We start from the raw sequence: 21,499 nt of genomic DNA, 5'->3' as shown, positions 1-21,499 counted from the left end.
TCTTTGATTCAAGTGTCCATGTATAGTTATATTTTGAAAAATAATTTCTGATTTTTAAAAGAAAAAAGAATTTTCCCAAATTTAATTATAAGTCGTCCGTTAACTCATTTCCAAAAAGAAATTTTTCGCAAATCAAACAAAGGCAAAGTAAAACAACTTTGAACATGAATCGGATGTTCCAGGATTTTGCGCTCGAAAGGAGTTCGAGGCAGGCAGTGACAACCGACGATAAGCACCGACTAGAAGGAGCCAGGAGGATCCATATTGAATCGGCAAGGAGGACGAAAGAGACCACTGTCAACATCTTTGGCCATACAAACATCCATTCACATAAGGGTGGAATCTCGATGGAGAGGAAAAGCTCTTCCATCAAGAAATTGCATTCATTTCCTACATATTTTGCAACATCTTCAACAGCATGCTGTTACTTCCAAATTACTGCGGACGCATCCACAACAGCACTGGTCTCAACAATATAAAAATGCTGAGTAGTTGCTGCGTCGGTGTGAAAGAATGGCACAAAAGCTTCTCGCTAAGGCTACTGTCCTTTTCGCTGAGCAGCTTTATGTTGAAAATGCTGTCGACAAGATCATATCATCTAGCCATTCTAGGGGACCAGAATACGTGTAGTTGGAAAAAATTCGATGAAGCCGGTCATGAAAATGTCAGCATGAACGATCAGTGTCACATACAAAAATCATTCTTATTGATTGCAAACTTCCCAGCATGCCAAAAAATGTTCTCCGTTACATTGTCGGGGATAATTACATATCCGACAGCTTTTATAGTAGCCAAATTACATAAACTGATCAGCCACACCCTTCGGAGCATATGAACAAAAGCTGGAATCTTGAACCGACCAAAACCTCAGCTTTCACTTCATCAGTTTCAGGGAATAATCCTCTCAGCGCCAAAACTGTCCGCCTTGATTATGCTCCACTTGAGTGTGCCAAAACTCCCCATCTAATGCCATCCATCATCCCAAAAAGGTGAGCAGGGGCCCTTGCTTGCTCAGTTTTTCAGCTGGCTTCAATAAATGCTGATGCCATCAAAATTTTCATAACACTCGGTTATATGAGGGCTCTTATGATACATGATAGCCTAGATAAGCATAAACTCTTCGTTTAAATGCTCCTCCCAATTCAACGACCTCAGATTCCCTCATCTGCCTATGCATGCTGTCTATAGCTGCACAATCCTAATATTTCTTTGGGACATCCGGTTTGCTACGTTAATGGTCAAGCTGGCCATATCTCTGCTGTTTGTCAACATCTGTAAGCTAGCAGCAGAATACGCAGGGTTGGACACAAGCCGGTTGAGTAATATCAGAGCTTCCCGCATCAGTAAGCTCCTGAGAAATAGTACAGGTTAGTGCACGAGAGAGGAAGACAAGAGAAACTAAGTCGGCAGCAAAGACCCCGACAGGGATGTCACAGGACTGAAAATCAACTGGTATTTGAAGAATAATATGCAGAAACTAAATGCAAGCATAAGCACCTTCAATTCTCAAAGATAATGGCACTGCCATATGACTAAGGTGTTAAATTTAACTAACTAACAAATGAACCATCAAATAGAGAAGAATTAAGGAAGAGTACCGCATTCAGAATACTCTGCAGAACCTTGCAGTATCTTTAGTTAGTCTGTCATGGTACGGACTACAGTTAGTGTAAGCTTATCCGGTGACTCTTAAACTTATCCAGAAGGGTGCCATTAGTTTAATATTATCAAGGCATTTGTTGATGCCCCTCTATTTCTAAAGCTAATGTCACCGGCTATCGACACACAATAGTTTTGCAAGTTGTTATCTAAGGACTCTTGAGTATACTTTGAACAGAAAACTCATTTTTGCAAGTTATTAACTCGAGCGAAGTCAATGATTTACGACATTAGAAGAACATTAAATATATAAATCATATTTACAATTTTCCACATTAATGACAATTCACGTCATTTATATGGGAAATGTGTGGACACATGACCGTACCAGAGACCGTCCTACTTAGACTTGGTCTATTTCTCACTTGGCTGGGAAGGGCAAGAAATCTGACTTTGTTAGAGACTAGAGCCTAGAAATTTGCTTGAAGGTGGACATATAAAATCTCTGTAGTAGTGTCAGTGAATGGTGCTTCCTATTGGCATGAAGCCATGGAAGAATCAAGGAATAAAAACAACAAAAGTGTCATAACTTTCGTAATTTGCTCATTTGAGTGTCATAACTTTTTTTTCTTTCATTAAGTGCTACAAATTTGAAAATCGGTCACTTAAGTGCTATCAAGGATTTGTCTCACCGGAAAATCCAGCATGAATGCTAGTCATCCTACGTGACACCACCGGTGTTGACGTGGACAATTTTTTTTATTTTTTTGAATTTTATTTTTATTTTCCTTTTTTTCTTCTGTCTCACTGGCAACCCTCGCCAAGGGTCTCCCCCAATCTAGGCGAGGGCCGCCTCGCCCAGGGCCTTCACAACCCCGCCAGCTGTAGGCGAAGTCCCTCGCCGGACTAGGTGAGGGCTGCCTCGCTCACATCTGGCGGGGCCGTGAAGGCCCTTTCCTGCAGCTGGCGATGGCCTCACCTAGAGCCTTCACGGCCATACGGCCAGCAATGGCCTCACCTCAGGCCTTCGCAGCCCCGCCAACCAAGGGCAAGGCCTTCGCATGCGGCAAGGGTCGCCGGTGACCCTCACCGGCACAGGAAAAAAAAAGCAAAGAAAAACAATGTCTTGGACAAAAATTTTCACGTAGGAATTCCATTTATTTTTAAAAACTCCACATCATAATGGAAAATTAAGTAAAAAATCTATGTAGGATGATATGCCAAAAATGGCACTCAAATGAACGCTGTACGAAAATTATAACACTCTCACTATTCTTAAGTGAACGGAAAAAAAATGTTATGACACTCAAGTGAACGCTGTACGAAAATTATAACACTCTCGCTATTCTTATCTTAAGAGTCAAAGAAGAGCATGGAAATTTTTTAGTTTAGAACAGAATGAAAAATTTTTAGTTTAGAAGGGCGACAGTTCAAAAGTCTTGTCCGCTATAAAGTTCTATATGAAGTTTAGTAGCTTCATTACCATAAAGCCCCAAAGTATTCTTTTTACTCAACAACAAAAGCTTTAGAAAGCTTGGGTTAATATCACGAAAAATCCTAAATCGGTACACATGATAATTTTACCCCAAACTATTTTTTTGACCATAAAAAACCCCAAACTGATATACGTGTGACAATTTTACCCCGAATTAATTTTTTTACCACCAAAAATCTCAAATTGGTCTACCGGTGACAATTTTACCCCAAACTAATTTTTTAACTATCAAAAACCCTAAACCGGTAAACCCATGACAAATTTATCTTCTGTTAGTTTCCGTTAAATTTTACTGTCAAATCGCTAAGTTTGATGACACATGGTAATTGACGGGTGTACCAGTTGAGGGTTTACCCCTCTGTTTGTCACAAGTTTACCAATTTGTGATTTTTCATTATATTTATCCAATTTAACGGATATTAATGGAGGGTAAATTTATCACAAATGTACCAGTTTGGGGTTTTTGGTGGTCAAAAAATTAGTTTATGGTAAAATTGTCACAGGTATACCAGTTTGGGGTTTTTGGTGGTCAAAAAATTAGTTCATGATAAAATTGTCACAAGTGTACCAGTGTGGGGTTTTTGGTGGTCAAAAAAATAGTTCAGGGTAAAATTATCACAGGTGTACCAGTTTAAGGTTTTTGGTAGTCAAAAAATTAGTTCGGGGTAAAATTGTCACAAGTGTACCAGTTTGGGGTTTTTCGTGGTATTAACCCTTTATAATAATGGTATTCTGAAACAAAATAACTGACTGCAAATGTTCAGTAACTTTCACCAGAAATAATAATCTGAAATGAATAGCCGGCCGATGCCGATGGCCATTCAGGAATGTCACTCTCATTAACATTAACATGAAAACATATTCAGTGCTTGCAGTCAACTTGACTAGTAAAACAAGAATTTAATTAGAACCATATCAGAAGTTTCTGAGAAGTTTCTGAGAAGTTCCCGAGATATAAAACAAGAGTGGTTGGAAATTAATTGAGTTGCTTATCATTTCATCTGACAAAGCTGAACAACAGTTTAATAAAAAATGCACAGAGGTGTGTTAATACACAAACCAAGCAAATTAAGTAGCATGCAATCATACAAAAAGATATCAATAATGTCATTTTCAACTTAGTCTAGACAAAGAGCATAAGGTTTTTTAGTTTGTTAAGCGGGTGTACATCATGACCAAACAGCCATGAACTGATGCAATGACTAGACGTCAGAAGCTCGACCATTTCCACTCCAAGCCCGCAGCCTATGGAAGCACTATGTTAGAGGGTGTATTCTCCAGAACATCGATATCTGCAAAATAGAGCATGGCGGAAATTGCAGTAAACTACCTACTTGACAAGCTCAAGGACTTTCTAGAGAATGGGGTTCTATTGAGATGTACCGGGGAAGAAGTTACTTTAGTGAAGAGACAATTAGAGTACATAAGGGCGTTCCTGAGGGTTGCAGATTCCCTAGAAGAGAGTGATGAGGAAGTCAGAGTTTGGGTGAAGCAGCTGAGAGAGATCACATACGACACTGAAGACGCTCTTGATGAGTTCAAACTTCTCCTGATGCATGATCACGGAGTTGGTTTTGCCGGTCTTCTCTCCAAGATGTCCTGCTGTATCAAGAACATGAAAGGTCGATACCGAATTGCATCGGAGATGCAATCTATCAACTCCAGAATCAAAAGCATATGTGATGAACAGTGGAGAATGCAAGACAAATTAAATAAAGTCAAACATCGCCATGACTCTAGCAAGCCAGACGACACATGGCAGGACCAGCGAGGGAATGCCCTTCTTTTCGACAAAGCTGAGCTCGTGGGCATTGATGAACCAACAAAAAGGCTGGTTGGCTGGCTGATTGAGGGCGCTTCCACACGGGAAGTAATCTCAGTGGTGGGGATGGGAGGACTGGGGAAAACTACATTAGTGAAGCAAGTTTACGAAGATCCAGAAGTGAAGAAACATTTCATGGTACGTGCTTGGATAACTCTTTCTCAATCTCCAAATATAGAAGAGCTCCTCCAAGGCTTGGTTCTACAAATTATGAGGGAGACCCAAGAACCAGTTCCTCCTCTAGAAGACAATAAGGACAGATTATGCCAGAAGATCATTATCAAGGACCTGCTACAAAAAGCAAGGTACCTGATCGTTGTAGATGATGCGTGGCGCATAAATGAATGGGATGCAATTAAACATGCATTGCCGAACAACACCTGTGGCAGCCGAATAATCATCACATCCAGGAATTCTGATTTAGCATATACCTCATGCGGGGAATTCAGAGGGATGGTTTACAAGATGATGCCACTGCCAGATGAACAGTCATGGAAGCTTTTCTGCGTAAAGACATTTCAGGGGAACTCGTGCCCGCCTCATCTGGAGGAGACCTGTAGACTTATTCTAAGAAAGTGTGAGGGATTACCACTGGCTATTGTGGCCATCAGTGGTGTTTTGGTTTCAAAGGACACGAGAAGGAAGGATGAATGGGATCTGGTTCGTCGCAGTCTTCGTACTGAAATTGATTGCAACAACAAATTGAATACCTTGAAGAGAGTCCTTTCACTTAGTTTTGATGACCTGCCATACTACTTGAAGTCCTGTTTCTTGCACTTGAGCATATTCCCCAAGGGTTACCACATTAACTGTGGCAGATTAATTCGATTATGGATTGCAGAAGGATTTGTAGACAAGAAAGAAGGCATGACGGTAGAAGAAGTAGCCCGGGACTACTTAAATGAGCTCCTGAACAGAAGCCTGATAGAGGTTGCCGTTAAAACGAGCGATGGAAGGATCAAGTATTGCCGAATCCATGATTTTCTGCTGGATATTATTACTTCAAAGTCGAGCAACCAAGGCTTTGCAGAAACAGCCATAGAAAAACATCATAAATGGCCGGATAAAGTTCGTCGCATATCTATACAGAACAACCTGCAAGCTATGCAACAGAACAGGTCATTGTCTCAACTACGTTCTTTATACATGTTTGGGGTAGAGAGATCTTCCACGGATGCTATTCTACGGAGTGAAATGAGACTGCTCACGGTTCTGGACTTGCGAACTGCTTCATTGAAAAGGTTCCCAGCTCAAGTTGCTGAGTGGTGCTACCTGAGATATCTAAGTTTCAGGTACAGCAAGGTGAGAACTGTTCCAAATTCCATAGGGAAGCTTCAAAACCTAGAGACCCTAGACCTTAAACACACATATGTCACAGAATTGCCAGCTGTGATCTTGAAGCTCCGACGACTTCGCCATCTACTCGTATATCGTTATGAAAATACAGCCTACTCATGGTTTAGGTACGGCTTCAAGTCCCCAGAAGGAATAGGGGCTCTAGAGTCCCTGCAAAAGCTCTGCTGCATAGAAGCAGGTGACGAGAGAAACAGCAGTTTAATGAGAGAGCTTGGAAAGTTGAAACAATTGGACAGGCTAGGCATCTTGAAGTTGAAAAAAGAAGATGGAAGGGAATTGTGCTCTTTGATTGAAAAACTAACCAAGCTTCAAGCATTATCTCTAACTTCAGTCACTGAAAATGAGATTATTGATCTACAACCCCTCTCCTCTCCACCACCATTTCTCCAGAGAATCTCCTTGACTGGACGTCTGGAGGCATTACCACGTTGGATATCATCTCTTGATAGCCTAATGGTATTGCGCCTGAGAGGTAGTCAGCTAAAGAATAATCCACTGTCGTCTCTCGGAAATTTGCCTAATCTTGTGCATCTCAAGTTACTTCAGGTTTATGAAGGAACCAAGTTGCGTTTCAAAGCCAACGACTTTTTGAAGTTACGTTACCTGATCCTTGGTTCTTTTAACAAACTCAAATGCGTGGAAGTGGAGAAGGGATCGATGCCTTGTCTTGAGGAGTTGTTTATTGAGAACTGTAAGCTGCTGGAGTAGCTTCCGTACGGTATTGAGCACCTGGAAAAGCTGGAAGTACTGAAGTTCATTGACATGCCTGATGAGTTAGTGAAGAAACTTAGGCGAGATGGACAAGATGGTGATTACCTGAAAGTGGCACATGTTCCAGAAGTATATTATGGTTACCGGAGAGGTGGGGGATGGGATGTCGTGCTCACCAAGGCATTTGTGTGAGGAGCATTGAATTTCCTCCGTGTTCAAAATGAGCAGCTGAGCCTAGAATGTAGTATAATACATCTCACGAGGTATGAGTGATTGAATGACTGTGATCCTAGAAAATAGTTGTTACTTTGTGATAAAAGTTCAAACGCTTACTGTAAGGTTACCATGGGTCTGTAAATGGCATTTAGCAAGCATTTATGCGCAACGTCCCTTTTCCTCATATAAGAGAAAGGGTCAAGTGGGTGGTGTGTATTCAGCTTTGAACTTGTTTGGAGTTTGTGCAGCTTTAAGATGAAATTCTGCTATTATGAGAAACCAATTACATGTTTGTCACCATCTCGTATGGTTACTTTTGCATGCTTAGCCCAAATGGAACGTGTCAGGTCTTTATAGTCTTACTTATGAATCACTCAAGAAGACCTCTTTCATCCAATGAGGGACTTTGGGCATAGCAATTAGAGTCGCTTTCGTCCATCGAGCTGTCTCAGCATTGCTCTTCTCATGAATTGTGTCCTCAATTAGCGAAGGAAACAAAACACTGGTTAGACTCTTTTAGCTCTTCTACAATCAGCGAATTGAAGGCACTTTCGCATGTTTTTCTCATTCAGTCCATCTTCACTGCGTTGGTTTCAAACAAATGCCTACCCTCCTGGAGTTCTCCACTGAATTGCACGTCGGATAGAGACTTTTAAAGGGTTTTTGCTGCCTTGACCATGACAAGTCTCTCACAGTTGTATTAGTCGTATACCGTTCCCATGCCGGGAATTTTAGCGTGAAACTTCTGGCGAAGATCTTGTCCCCTCGAACTTACATTCTTTTTCCATGGTGTCACAAATTTCTCTCTCTCCAACCCCGACGAACAGCAATTTTAAGTAAAAGTTGGTCTCCAATCCTGAATCGAATTTTCCAGGAATTTGCACTCAAAAGGAACTTGAGGCGGGCAGTTCCAACTGACAATAACTAGAACCGATTAGGAGGAGAATCCACAAAGAATCAGCAAGGAGTGAAACGAAAGAGACCACAATCAACTTCTCTAGCCATACAAATATCCATTCACATAAGAGTGGAATCTTGATGGAGAGGAGAAGCTCATCAATCAAAAAATCGCGTTCATTTCTGTAAATTTTGCAACGTCTTCAACAACATGCTGGCAGACGTATCCACAACAGGACTGGTCTCAACAATACAAAGATGCTGAGAAGTTCCTGGATTGGTGTGAAAGAATAACACAAAAGCTCTCGCTAAGGCTCCCGTCCTTTTCGCTGAGTAGTTTTATGTTGAAAATGCTGTCGACGAGATCATATCATCTAGCTACCCGAGGGGACCAGAATATGTGTAGTCGGAAAACATTCAATGAAGTCGGTTGCTAAAATGTCAGCATGAACGAACAGCATCACATACAAAATCATTCTTATTGATGGCGAAACTTCCCGGCATGCCAAAAAATGTTCTCCGTTACATTGTCGGGGATAAGTACATTTCCGACAGCTTTTATAGTAGCCAAATTACATAAACCGACCAGCCACACCCTTCGGAGGATAAGAACAAAAGCTGGAATCTTGAACCGACCAAAACCTCAGCTTCCAGGTTCAGTAGTTTTAGGGATAATCCTCTCAGCGACAAAATTGTCCTCCTTGATTATGCTCCTCTTAAGTGTGCCAAAACTCACCATCTAATGCATCCGTCGTCCCAAAAAGGTGAGCAGGGGCCCTTGCTTGCTCAGTTTTTTCAGCTGGCTTCAACAAATGCCGATGCCATCAAAAATTTCATAGCACTCGGTTATATGAGGGCTCTCATGATACATGATCGCCTAGATAAGCATAAACTCTTCGTTTAAATGCTCTTCCCAATTCAATGACCTCAGATTCCCTCATCTGCCTATGCATGCTGTCTAGTTGTGTAATCCTAATATTTCTTTGGGACATCCGGTTTGCTACGGTAATGGTCAAGCAGGCCATATCTCTGCTGTTTGTCAACATCTGTAAGCTAGCAGAATACACAGGTTTGGACACAAGCCGGTTGAGTAATATCAAAGCTTCCCGCATCAGTAAGCTCCTGAGAAATAGTACTGGTTAGTGCACGAGAAAGGAAGGGAAGAGAAACTAAGTCAACAGCAAAGACCCTGATAGGGATGTCACAGGATCGATAATCAACTGGTATCTGAAGAATACTCTGGACCGATACTCTGAAGAATTAGAAGGAAGAGTACTGCAATCAGAATACTCTGTAGAACCTTGGAATATCTTTAGTTAGTTTTGTCATGGTACAGACCACAGTTAGTGAAGCCACTTACAGAAGTACATCATTCTTGTACTGGCATGCAGCGGGACTTGTCACCTTTTGTACAATAAAGTATTTCTTACTGGCTTCTAGAGAACTCAGGAGAAAGGCACTAAAGATCAAACTAAAGAGGCAAGGAAATTGAAGTAGCAATGTCTCACAACAAACATCATCTTCATACATACTACAGGGAATTGCTCCAATAAACCAATAAATCAAGCCATGTGCAAAGGAAGAAGTAGAGCCAAAAAGACACCAAGATGCTGGTCATAATCAAGTACCTCTCTTTCAAGAATTCTGGTGGCTCAGTAGGGCCTCCTGCTTCCGCATCCATCTCTGATATCAATGCTTGCAAGATCAACATAAGGAAGTTTGCTCCACTGGATAGCTTGTGATTCATAAGGATTTCAAAGCCAGTTGTTCCAGATGAGGCTAAAAATGCCAGAAGCATTGTTGCTCTTCTTTGAAGCTTCAAGTCCTACAAGTTGACATTAAGTGGAATTCCAATGAAGAGATGATTTTATTCGTACTATCATTAATAGGAATGCTAACTTAAAATATATATGACAAAAACAAGAAATAAGCTTTTGGCTGATTATCGTATAAGTGCAATGTCAATGTATATCAAAGCAACTATAGAACACAAAAACACCTGAAGAACAATCCTTACTTGTATGCCACTTCCCCTAGAAGATACACAATCTGCCAAGCCCTCAAGAATAACATCAGATCCTCGAAAAATTGTAATGTTTTTGTCATCGTTGCCATCCATAGAGGAAGAACATTCCCTATTTTTAAAACCGCAGAAGAACGTCTCCAAGATTTTTGGACCTACAGATAATAATAGAAACTTAAATTGTAAGGATGGGTTATGAGCTTATGCTAAGAAGCACATCTACCAAGCCCCACTTTCAACGCCCATGGCTAAGGCAACATTGCTAATTAACCTCAATATGATCCCTTAAGTCTCAGTCTACGCTCCTAGAATGAAATTCAAAAGGAAAGGATCACGTAAACTGCACATACTATTTAATAGAAGGAACAGCAGATGTAATGCTTGCTCTTGGACACATAATCCAGATTCCTTCTTTAGGAGTGTCGAAATGCTTTCAAGAACCAGTGGACATCCGAACCTGATCATTAGAAGTCAATTAAGTCAAGTTTAAAAAAGAGTCAAATCATTGCTCATATTTTTCTTTGACAGTATATAAGTTGCTAATCCTAAATTGTTCTAATTTTAACTGACAGGTGCAATAAGAGCTTACTTTTCCCTGTGCTCATAAGCACTGCCCCTTAGCAGAATCAAATTCATGATGGAGACAGCCTCTACCCTTATACATTCTTCAGTGTTCTTCTGCACAAGTTGACGCATAAGTTCAAAGACAGAAGCCCAGTCTCGAAAGGAGAACAATAGCATGCTATGGCTCTTCATCAACTGTATCTCTGGACCAGAAGAGCTTAAGCCCCGTGAACCGTAGACACTGTAAGATCTCTCATCCCAATTCACAGAAAGAGGGTGTCCACTGATTCCACTTCCATATTCACATATGCACAAAAAACTCTTCTTGGATAGAAGTCCCTCAACTGTGATATTTTCCCTGAGTAGAGTGCACTGGAAAAATCAAATTAAAGCTCATAAGCATCTAGATATTTCTTTATTAAACAGAGTTAACATAACATCAAAGTACACGGCATCTTCGGCACCAATCATAAAACCGTGCAGGCATTTTATATGGGGGACACACCATAGCAGCTACAAATGGTGTAGCGAACCAATTAAAGGTGAGACACATACCCACATGCACTGATAAGATGAGATCCATATCACACGGGCAATAATAATCGGTCGGTTACACCACTTCATCACTGCCACGTGGTGTATCCATCCCATCAAATACTTTCTCTATGTCACCACTCATATGCTACGCGAAAAGGTAACCTCACCACAAATTTTTAATACAATTTCATGGAAGTGGTGGACATAACATATAAGTTAGATAGGCCAATAATTCCATAGGTTGATTATAAAATGAATAAGCAAATACATATGATCTGACCCTGCATCAAATTACTAAAACGAGACCGTCTTAAAACATGCACAGAATCAGAAAACAGTGTCACAGAAACACTATTGATACAACAAAGGAAAGAATGTCTAAGGAAATGACCTTTGTCAATGTCATGCCAGAAAATGCATTTACTTATTATTCATGTAAATAATAACACAAATATCAAACTTCAAGTTTTCCGTACTCATTCTACTCAAATCTGCTTTTATTGGCAGTCATTGCTCAAGTTCTTCAAGCATATAAATAAACGCAGATAAAATACTTCACGGCAGAAAAGAACAAGCAAACATCTTATGTCAAAAATTGAAGACACTACTATTCAGAGAACTGAAGTTAAATGATCGATGAGAAGAATCAATTATATACCTTTCACCACATTTCCTTTCCTCGCTACATAGATGCTTCAGAATCAGGTGCAGTATACAGAGGGACCTATGTATAATATTGACCTGTACCCACGAAAAAAAGGTCACCCAACATAATATAGATTAAAAATATGCATCTGGGGATAAATTCAACTTCAGCCAGAAAGAAAATGGGAAAAAAGGAGGCAGCTGAAAAATGCACAGTCAAGAAGGTATTAACTAGGGGTGAGCGCGTTCCGGGTAGAACCGGGAACGAGAATCGGACCCGGTGGGTCCGGTTCGGTTCCGGTTCCATGGACAGAGGGTCGGTTCTCGGTTCCGTTTTTAGGAACCGGCTGTTCCTGTTCCGGTTCCCGGTTCCTATAGGAACCGGAACCGAACCAAGAACCCGGACTAGGAACCGGATCCCTAAAAATTAAAACATAAACTACACATTTGGTATTTAGAAACCCTAATTCCCAAATGCTAGCTTCTCCTCTTGAATCACCGATCTAGCTTCTCCTCTTGAATCACCGATCCTCCATCATTGTCCCTCCCGCTTCCACTTCCGCCTCGCTCCCGCTTCTGCCTTGCTCCTCGCCTCGGTCGCTCCTGCTTCTACTTCCGTCTCGTTCCGCTTCTGCCTCGCTCCTTGCTCCCGCTTCGCTTTCGCCTTGCTCCTCGCTCCGGCTTCCGCGGTTCTCTCCCGCTTCCGCCTCGCTCCGCCTTCTTCGCCGCAGGTCTCGTGATCTCCCCACGCGGATTCGCTCCGATTATTCGGGCTCGCCGCTGTCGGACATTTTCCAGGTTAGGCTCGACGAACGTTTCTTCTTGTCCTCACCTTGTTCTGTTCCTTATTATTTTTTATGGGTTTCTTCATTATTCTGGGATTAAATAGTACATTGTTAGAGTATTTGCTCTGAGCAGAGAATTCTGGCGAGAGCGAAGAGTACTCTCTGGACTGGTGGACTCTGGAGCAGCTGGATATTGTTTCTTTCCTTTTTTTCTTTCCGGGTTTTTCTTGTAGTGCTCCGTCGTCGTTGCTGCTCTCTTTGTTCCCTTTTAGTGAGCAAGAGGAGGAGGTGGACGGAGGACGGTTTTTTCTTCTTTTTTCTTTTATTTTTTCATACATTTTTCTGATAGGATTTCCGGATCTTGGGTGGGTTGCGTTTTGAGGTCGAGATGGTTCATAGCTGAGTGGGGAGTTCAAGCGATCTTGAAGGTGTAGGTGGGTCGTCTGCTTGTTGGGAAATTCTTTTTCTTGATAATGCTCATGACTTTCTGTGTTTGAGAATTTTGGGATATTCTCTAGGAAGGTCCTTTAGCTCATTCGGCTGTACTTTCTGTGTTCGAGAAAGGAATTCGAATATAGATTGTTCTGGTTGTTGTGGCGCTTGTTACTTAGAAGGGAGTGGAATCTGGTGAGGGAACCGTGATCTATGCGAATAGCATTCCGGGTTGGGAACCGGGTCTTGGTTCTTGGTTCTTGAAATCAGCGTGAGCTGAGCAAAATTTATGGGACGTGGTCTGTTTAGGGCAGTGACTTTCTCCTAGCGTGCTTCAAGACCTTGAATTGGTGAATGTAGGTGAACCCCGACTAGAATTGCAATATTGGATTATTAGTAATGGGTTGTGCCGCTTGAGAATTGATGAAGAAGAGAGGGTTCGGGTGTGCAAGGAGAGAAAGAGGTTGATGGAGCATTGCTGGATTCATTTTCTATAATTAGTCTTTTGTATTGTTTTTTATGAATGTTCATTTTCGTTTTGATTAACTAAAAATAAAATAAAAAAAAAAAGAACCGTTGGAACCTGGCAACCGACCCTGAACTGTGACAGGGTAGGTTCCAGGTTCCACGTTCCGACGGTAGGTTCCAGGTTCCTCATTTTGAGGAACCCGTACGAGGTAGGTTCCAGGTTCCAGGCGGAACCTACCCGAACCTGAACCGCTCACCCCTAGTACTATTAACCCCTATTAAGCACACCAAGTTCCTTAACATAACAGATATACAAGAATCAAGAAAGAAGCATCACACAATCAACCTCCCTCACCCCTAAGCTGAATAGGGACAACGTACAAGACAAAATGACTAATCAAGATCACTGAACCAGTGACTGAGAGGGCATAAACAAACATATGGGACTTCCCAGTCAAAAGCATGTTAAGGTGGTATGTAAAAATGTCTTTGCATGAAAAAACAAAGGAAAGTGCAGACTCCGACCTGAAGGATGTGAATGACTTCTTACCCTCAGAGATTCATAAGTAAGGACATCATGAAAGAAACTATCCTAGGTTTGTATCACAATGGACGAGATCACCTAGAATATTCAGACTCTTAGGGCTTTAAATAGAAAACTTTTACTTAATTTAACAATTCATTTTATGAACCACCATCCTAATTCTGTTCCTTTTTAAATGATAAACAAAGTTTCAATAAAATGGTACCGAGGGTTGTACTGCCCCTAGGCAAAATGCCTTACACGGGAACCTATTTACAAGATTATGCATCTATTTACATATAGCGTTCTCATAGACATACACCTTGAGTTACTCGATAGGACAATGGGTTCGGGGCATTCAGATAGACCAACTGTGTAAAAGAAAAGCAAGGGAATAAAAAAAGAAAGAACAAATCAGAAGTATGGAACACATGCAATCTTTACATATTGCACCTTCTTAAACTTTTGTTCTCCTACAGCAGAAGACTATCTTGGAATTACCATTCCTGCTATTAAATAATTGTAGCCTTCAGCATTTGCTAATAGATTTGAAAAAAAGTAAATTCTTGCTATAGTATTAGATCATGAACAAATTTAAACTTTGCCACTAAAGCAGTCTTCATAACTTACATTGTCTAAATGACAAAGATCAAACAGGGGTTCGATCAAGGCTTCTAACTGGGACACTCCATTGTTAACCTGCATCACAGTTCGAAATGACATCAACATTCAAGTTTTTTCCTTTTTTCTAAAGGAACCAACAAAGGAAACAACAGACAATGCAAAACTAGACTGAGGACACAACACAACCTTGACACCTTTATTTTTCTTTAGGATAAGTGAGAGCTATACCATCTTCCCATTTACTGATGATATATGAAGAAATATACGGCAACAGAATACAACCCAAAAAAATCATTATCTCCAACAGCCAATTAATTCTTGTGACCTTGCATGTTTACAGGATCACAACTTAACAAAAATGTAGCATGTGCAGGAATATTATATTACCTTTGTGAAAACAGAATGAAATTTAGACATTTTAGCAGCTTCTGAAGCAGTGAGAGGATACGGATGGCACAACCAAGAAAAATCAGTAGAGCTCCCATCTGCCAAAGAGTCCATTTTGATTTTCGAGGATACATCTATGCCCATGCATCTGAAAAGGGAATGACAAGCTACATACAACTTTGGAAGAAGACTTCTTCCAGCATTTTGGTAAAGTGAAGGACTCCACACAGATAGTAACTTCCTAGAGAGACCCCGACGAGCATATAGATCATTATTGAACTGAATGCCAGTAGTTTCACCAGCTTCATCTGTTTGAACTCCAACAGTTTTAGAGGTTGATTCTGCCAGAGAAAGGCACATAACAAATTTGTCAGGAGCCTGTGTCGAAAGAACGAAAACCTTGAAGAAATTTTAGGACCATTTTAAGAAACATCGTAAATCAATGCCTACCTATCTTAGTCTGAGAGCTAGCCTGATTACTTAACGATTTTGCATTTTCAACTTCCAGCACGACAGTGGCTGAAGTAGGCACTCCCTGATCCCTGCCATAAGAGACTTCTTAAAATTCATACTTCTCAATATGCAAAATCAAACATGTAAAGGCTCCAACAAAACAGTTACTTTTCCAAGTTAAACGTTGTCCTGAATGAGTAAAATTGTAAAATGCATGTGTATCTAGACCAGTATTACGTAATAAGTGCTCCGAGGCATTCACTGTCAATCATTTGCTTCTCATTCTCTGTCAATGTGTTGCTTCTCATTCATGACTCACAAAACCAAGCATGACAACCACCAGAACACACTAGTGAAGAATCGTTTTAATTCAACTAAATAAGACTCTCTGCAAAGCGTCTGGTTTGCAAATGATTACAATGTCTTTAAAATGAAATTTTTCAGAAGCTCTGCTGGTTATAGAAAGTACAAGACTACATATTGTTCTGGCCAAAAGGAAAAGACTACATATGCCATTTCTGAAATTGTAAATTGTATGCAATTCACAGGTGGAGAAAATAAATAGTACGACAGCATTTGAAGCAACTAATTGAGGTTTACCTTTGTAGAGGTAGTGTTCAGTGAAATCATTTGAGAATGAAAGAAAGAGACATCAAGAGAGCATTCAAAAAGTTATTTTAGAAGTTGAAAGACAGATACAGATAACTAAATTCTGAAAATAACCGTTAGCAGTCATCAGATCATTTTAAGCTGCAGTATATATTCAGGAATGCTGCATTGCATGTTAAATATACATAAGCATGTCAGATACTCCAAGGTAGTTTGACTAATGCTACCCATGACCAATAAAAAAAAGAATGGCCGTATGTTGACTCTGCTGACCCATTCAAATGTATGAAGAAGCCCAGCTTATGTAGATCTGTAGGACTAAGATTTATCTGCTAGGAACTGTCTCAGCTCTCATGGTACATTGCTCATTACATCAAAGCATGAAAAGTACCAGAAAACTAAGAGGAATAGGTCTGAACAAACACAATTCATGCTGTCTTTTAGGTCACGCATGCTAGTATTACAAGCCATATCACAAATACTTTTCCTCTTGCTGCTAGAAGCAAATTACATATATCCAACTTTCATTGCCTTTGCCTCCTTCATAAGCATCGGACTTGAAATCAATGACTGAGGAACCAGGAAAAAGAGCTTCACTTACAAGCCAATTCTCTTTGAACTGTGATTATCAGTAAGTCTCCCTCCATCACGAGAAGATACAGATTTGAGTTGCTCCTCCTTTCTTCCTCTTTCCTTCCTAAATTTAGCATGCTCCGGCTCCTGAGAGTTCATTAAATAACATTTCTTCATTCAACTATAAAAGAAATTCGTCATGGTATAGTAGGACTGCAGAAACAAGCAACCAATAGTGAAGAACAAACAAGAATAGAGAGAACAACACATGGATGTTCAGCTATCTTCACGGATGCATAAGTAGTTTGGGAAGAATTCAAGAACACGAGGAAAGCAGCACGCGCATATTCCAAACAAGAAGAGGGAAAGACAACCCTTTACCGATTGAATACTACGTTAGCAGAGTTATGTGTTAAACCACACGCCAATATGGTATTGGAGAAACATACAAATATCCAGTTTGCTAACATTATCATCAGACTCAACTTTAAATAATGAAAACACCAAAAGCAACCCAACCGCAAGACTAAAAGATATTTCTTATAGCCAAAACATCTTCGAAGACTCTAGCAACAATGCATGCTAATTCGTAATCAAATTAATCAAAGTAAAAGAAACATACCCGGTACGTGCACTCCTTCCGAACATACCCGAGTTCTGCCTGTGTCACATCGAAAGACAACCGAAACATCACTCACCAAAAGGCGATAAGAAAGCTACGAAACAAGCTATCCATACGAACCGAAAGTAACGCAGACCATATCCATCACCTCAAAAAGCCCTACCTTTAGACTCTCAATCTCGAACTCCTCAAAACTCCCGGAGCGCGACGCCGGCGACGGCGAGGAAGGCAATGCGGACGCGGTCCTGGCGGCCCCATTCGCCGGCCTCTGGGAGAGCTCCCTGGGAGGCGAGTAGCTGACGGAAGCGACGTAGGGGAGTGAGGACGAGGAGGAGGAGGCCGAGGCCGAGGCGGCCGCCGCCGCCGCCGACAGGAGCTGGCGCGGCCGCGGCGGCGGGGGCCGAGGCGGAGGGGGCAGGTAGGTGGCCGGAGGAGGCAGGGGAGAGGGGGTTTGAGGATGGGTTTGGGAAGGATTAGCGGAGGAGAGCGCTCGCTCCTCGACCTGGATGACCTGGTCGAGGAAATCGGCGTCCCACTCCTCGAACCCTTCGCCGTCTTCGTCCATCGTCATATCTCCCGGCGACGATCGGCGGAGGTCGGGGCGGTGAGTTCCGGAGCTTCGCGTCGCGGTGTCGCCATGGGAGGAGTGAGCAGAGAGAAGAGAGAGAGTGAGAGGGAGAGAGAAAGGGAGGGGCTTAGGAGAAGGAGAGGAGGTGGGCTGAAATATGAGATGGTTAATTACGGTTTGGCCCTGGAATTTCGGTTAATTTCGGCTTTTGCCTCGTCTTGGTTTTATCTTTTTTTTCTATTTTCCTCCCCCGGTGGTGGGCTTGCGGGGTAGAAAATTAAGGGTGTACACGAGAAATCGGGTGGAACCGATCGGTTCCGGCGGTTCTTGCAACCGGAGATAATCGGTCGAGTTCTTGATTTCAAGTGCGGAACTGAATAGTCCAGATCGAATTGGATCGATATGTTTTTTTATTTTATTTTAAAAAGTAAAGAAAATGAAATTACCGAAACCTAAACCAGAGCGATCCAATCCAGGAACCGGACCAATCCAAGAACCAGACCGGGATAAACCGATCCGATTTTCGATTCTAGGGTGGAATGGGTCCAACCAAGGAAATAAGAGGTGAACGGGGACTGTAGTGAGAGAAAATTCTAATCATCTACGTGTTATGGATGTTTTTTTAATACTGAAGAGATGTAAAGTGGGAGAAGGCTTAAGTGTTTTGCATTACATTTGATTCAAGGCAAAGTTCTACATAAATCTATAATTTACTACATCATGAATATTTTATCGACTCTCCCATTGATTTAGCGATTCGACTCGTTCACAATTTAATATATACCTATCTAGGGACTTAGTTTTTGAATTTTAATTTAGATATTTTACAAAACTCGATTCGATTCGATTCTTGATTTATCGTTCGCGAGTTTGAAATTTCGATACTTTTTTTTTTCTCGATTTGACTATTATGAAAAGGAGGTTCTTGATAAATAAATTAAGAGAATAGATGCGATAGACAGAGAATTGTGATGTCACGTAAGTACGAAACTGTCGAATCAATTCACAAAGTAATTTCGGCATAATCTAGTTGAATGATTGAACGCGGTCTGCTTATTAGACCCCGATTTGGGATTATATTAAAGTCAGTCTAGTAAGGGCGAAACTGTGTTGTCTAAGCAAAGCTTGGAAGGGCCAAGGTGCACTTACCCAATTCAGAAAGCAGAATTGTCTGTGCACATCTATCTCATTTTCCTTTCAGATTGACATGACCCGTGATTACTTCTGTTATTTATTAATTATCCATCTATAATTTATCGCGTCACTTTCTGTAAATTAAGTATGTAGGTAACTTTTCTTGGAACGAAATAGAAAGGTGATTAAAAAGAACAGCACTTTTGTATTTCTTCGCAGAAAGATAAAACAACTTAGTATGCAAGACTTGGAAAAAAGATCTACATTGAAGCTGAGAAATTGCAAGGCCCCGTAAAGACTGCCATGACTAGCACAGAATTTCATATTATCATAATGTATAATTCGCCGGAAAAGCTACACCAAAGTAAACAAACAAACCGAGGGCGGCGACGGCCTCGCCAGCCTCCTCTTGGCCCGTCGTCGATGCACAGAACATCAAAACCTTCCCTTACAAAACCACACTGCGAATTGAAAGATACATTTTTGAACTCAAACTTTAGCGAGCTGGGAAGCCATAAGAGAGCTACAGCGGAGCCCGCAACTTATGCTCGCAGGCTGCCGGCTCGACGAGGTGCTGCTTCTGAGGTCCAGGATGCCTTCCCCGGCGCCCCCACGGCCTCCTCCGCCACGCCCCGTGCGGGTGGTGGTGCGGGTGCTGCCTGCCGGCGCGGTGCTTCCGCGGCATGTGATGGTGGATCCCCCCGGCGGCCTGGTGGGTCGGCGACGAGGAGGCGGCGGCGGCGGCGAGGACGAGGAGCGCGAGGACGAAGCACGTCAGGAGGGTCTTGTGCTGCACCACCATCTTCTCCAGGCGGCTCGTGTTTGTGAAAAGTGGTTCGGAGATTTCGAGGGACAGGTTATGAGGTTTTCTCTCTCTCTCGTGTGGCTGGATTCCACCGAGTTTGAATTCCCGATTTATACGATCTTCGAAGCGTTTTTCGTATTGGCCGATGGGGTCAAACGTGGGTGCGGTTGGTCTTTTCTAGGTGGAGTTGGTCGCCAATCTTGACTTGTTATACGCTAAATTAGCGGAACTATAACTACATTATTATTATTATTGTTATTGATTTCTTTTTTTTCTTTTCTTTTTGGTTTTGAGCGGGACAATATTGCTGGAAGTGATGTAGTGGGGACATTTCGTTTGGACCGAGTCGTGGGGAAATGCGTTGGCGCTCGGTCTTCTCGGTCGGCTTGGAGGGGACCGAGGCACTACATGGTCAAATGTATGCGAGTCAAATCCCACCCCGGTCCAAATTTGATTGATCATGTCGTGTCTTTAAGGGTGCGCATGATAACTATTATATTTTTCTATTTTTTTTATTTTTCTATTCTCAAAAATCGGTTTGGAATAGAAATCTATTTAGGAATAGAAATCCGTTTAGTAGCGATATTTCATTTTTCTATTTTTGAAAAAATTTATTTACTTCATAAATAAGTTTGGAACAGAAATGAGAAATAAAATTTCTTTATATTTTTCTGTTTTTTTAACAAAAGAAGAAATAAAAACTCCTCATCGCCGCCGGCTGACCGTTGCCCGTTGATGAATGGAAAAGAGCACAAGAGGGAGAAATTTTGTGTCGTTATCAAACGAATTTCTGTTCCTGGAAGAAAAATTTTGTGTCATTATCAAACGCGTATTTCTCTTCAGAAACTCGTTCAGGAATGACCAGAAATCTATTCCATAAACAAAATGGTTATCATTCGTACCCCCAAATATCCAACTAAAAGAGTAAATTCGGTTTCACTTTTAGAAAAGCTATATGATCTCAAAAGTTAAAAAGTTGTCTTATTCCTTGTAACAAATTGGGTTATGATCGATAACATGGTTAAATAAATGATTTTATGACAATCAACTAAAATGCGATGACTTTTTAATTTAGGATCCGTTTGTTTGAAGGAAAACCGTTCTACGAGACATTGTTTTTCAACTTTACAGTGTTTGGATGACAGAAAATTAATCGATGTACAAAAAAGTTTTCCATGGACTAAAAACAACAAACTTAGATTGGGTTCACTAAAACCTTTATGATAAATGAAAACATTTCCAATGAAAATCATTTCTAATAAAAATAGTCAGTTTTCATTTGTTCGGCGATTTCCTTAAAAAATCATTTTCCCCGACTTGTTATTTTCAATTTATGGGAATGTTTTTTTTTATAGATGAATTGATTTTTCGCCATCCAAAGTTCAAAAACAATCATTCGAAAACGATTTTTTTTCTTTTTCGAACCAACGGATCTTAGGGCACTTCCTCTGTGTCCCCCCATTCCCTTCCTGAGTCCTTTCATCTATTCTTTGTATTCTCTCCCTGTGGTGGTTTGAGGCTCTTCACAAAGTCAAATCTCTTGCATGAAAAGTAAACGTCAGAAAATGATGGCGGAGTCGTCAGGCTCTAGATCCGACTTCGCAGGTTTCAAATTCGAATTAGAAGGCGTCCCATTCAAAGTAATCATGCA

General features: G+C 41.2%; 1 protein-coding gene and 1 pseudogene across 3 annotated transcripts; one reads left to right on the top strand and one right to left on the bottom strand.

Moving 5' to 3' along the window:
* Window positions 1-549: 549 nt before the first annotated feature.
* Window positions 550-18,014, bottom strand: LOC115691822 (protein SENSITIVE TO UV 2). Of its 3 annotated transcripts, none has more exons than XM_056317890.1 (12): window positions 17,505-18,014; window positions 17,342-17,380; window positions 16,748-16,866; window positions 15,535-15,626; window positions 15,085-15,425; window positions 14,704-14,772; window positions 11,879-11,961; window positions 10,709-11,041; window positions 10,470-10,576; window positions 10,114-10,274; window positions 9,725-9,921; window positions 550-1,351 (listed from the first exon to the last, which is right to left on the bottom strand). In XM_056317890.1, the coding sequence occupies exons 1-12, from the start codon at window positions 17,910-17,912 to the stop codon at window positions 1,183-1,185; spliced, it is 2,118 nt and encodes a 705-aa protein (XP_056173865.1). In that variant the 5' UTR covers window positions 17,913-18,014; the 3' UTR covers window positions 550-1,182. The 3 variants fall into 3 exon arrangements, with proteins under 3 accessions (XP_056173865.1, XP_056173863.1, XP_056173864.1); XM_056317888.1 differs by lacking the exon at window positions 550-1,351 and adding an exon at window positions 8,256-9,218; XM_056317889.1 differs by lacking the exon at window positions 550-1,351 and adding an exon at window positions 8,256-9,218 and having other exon boundaries at window positions 9,725-9,912.
* LOC115691830 (disease resistance protein RPM1-like) lies at window positions 4,224-7,589 on the top strand (annotated as a pseudogene).
* Window positions 18,015-21,499: the final 3,485 nt, after the last annotated feature.

Source organism: Syzygium oleosum, unplaced genomic scaffold (assembly GCF_021117445.2).
Source record: "Syzygium oleosum isolate NSW1041296 unplaced genomic scaffold, Sole_v2.1 Sole_v2.14, whole genome shotgun sequence".
In the NCBI taxonomy this organism is placed as follows: Eukaryota; Viridiplantae; Streptophyta; class Magnoliopsida; order Myrtales; family Myrtaceae; genus Syzygium; species Syzygium oleosum.
This window is presented reverse-complemented; position numbering and strand designations above follow the sequence as displayed.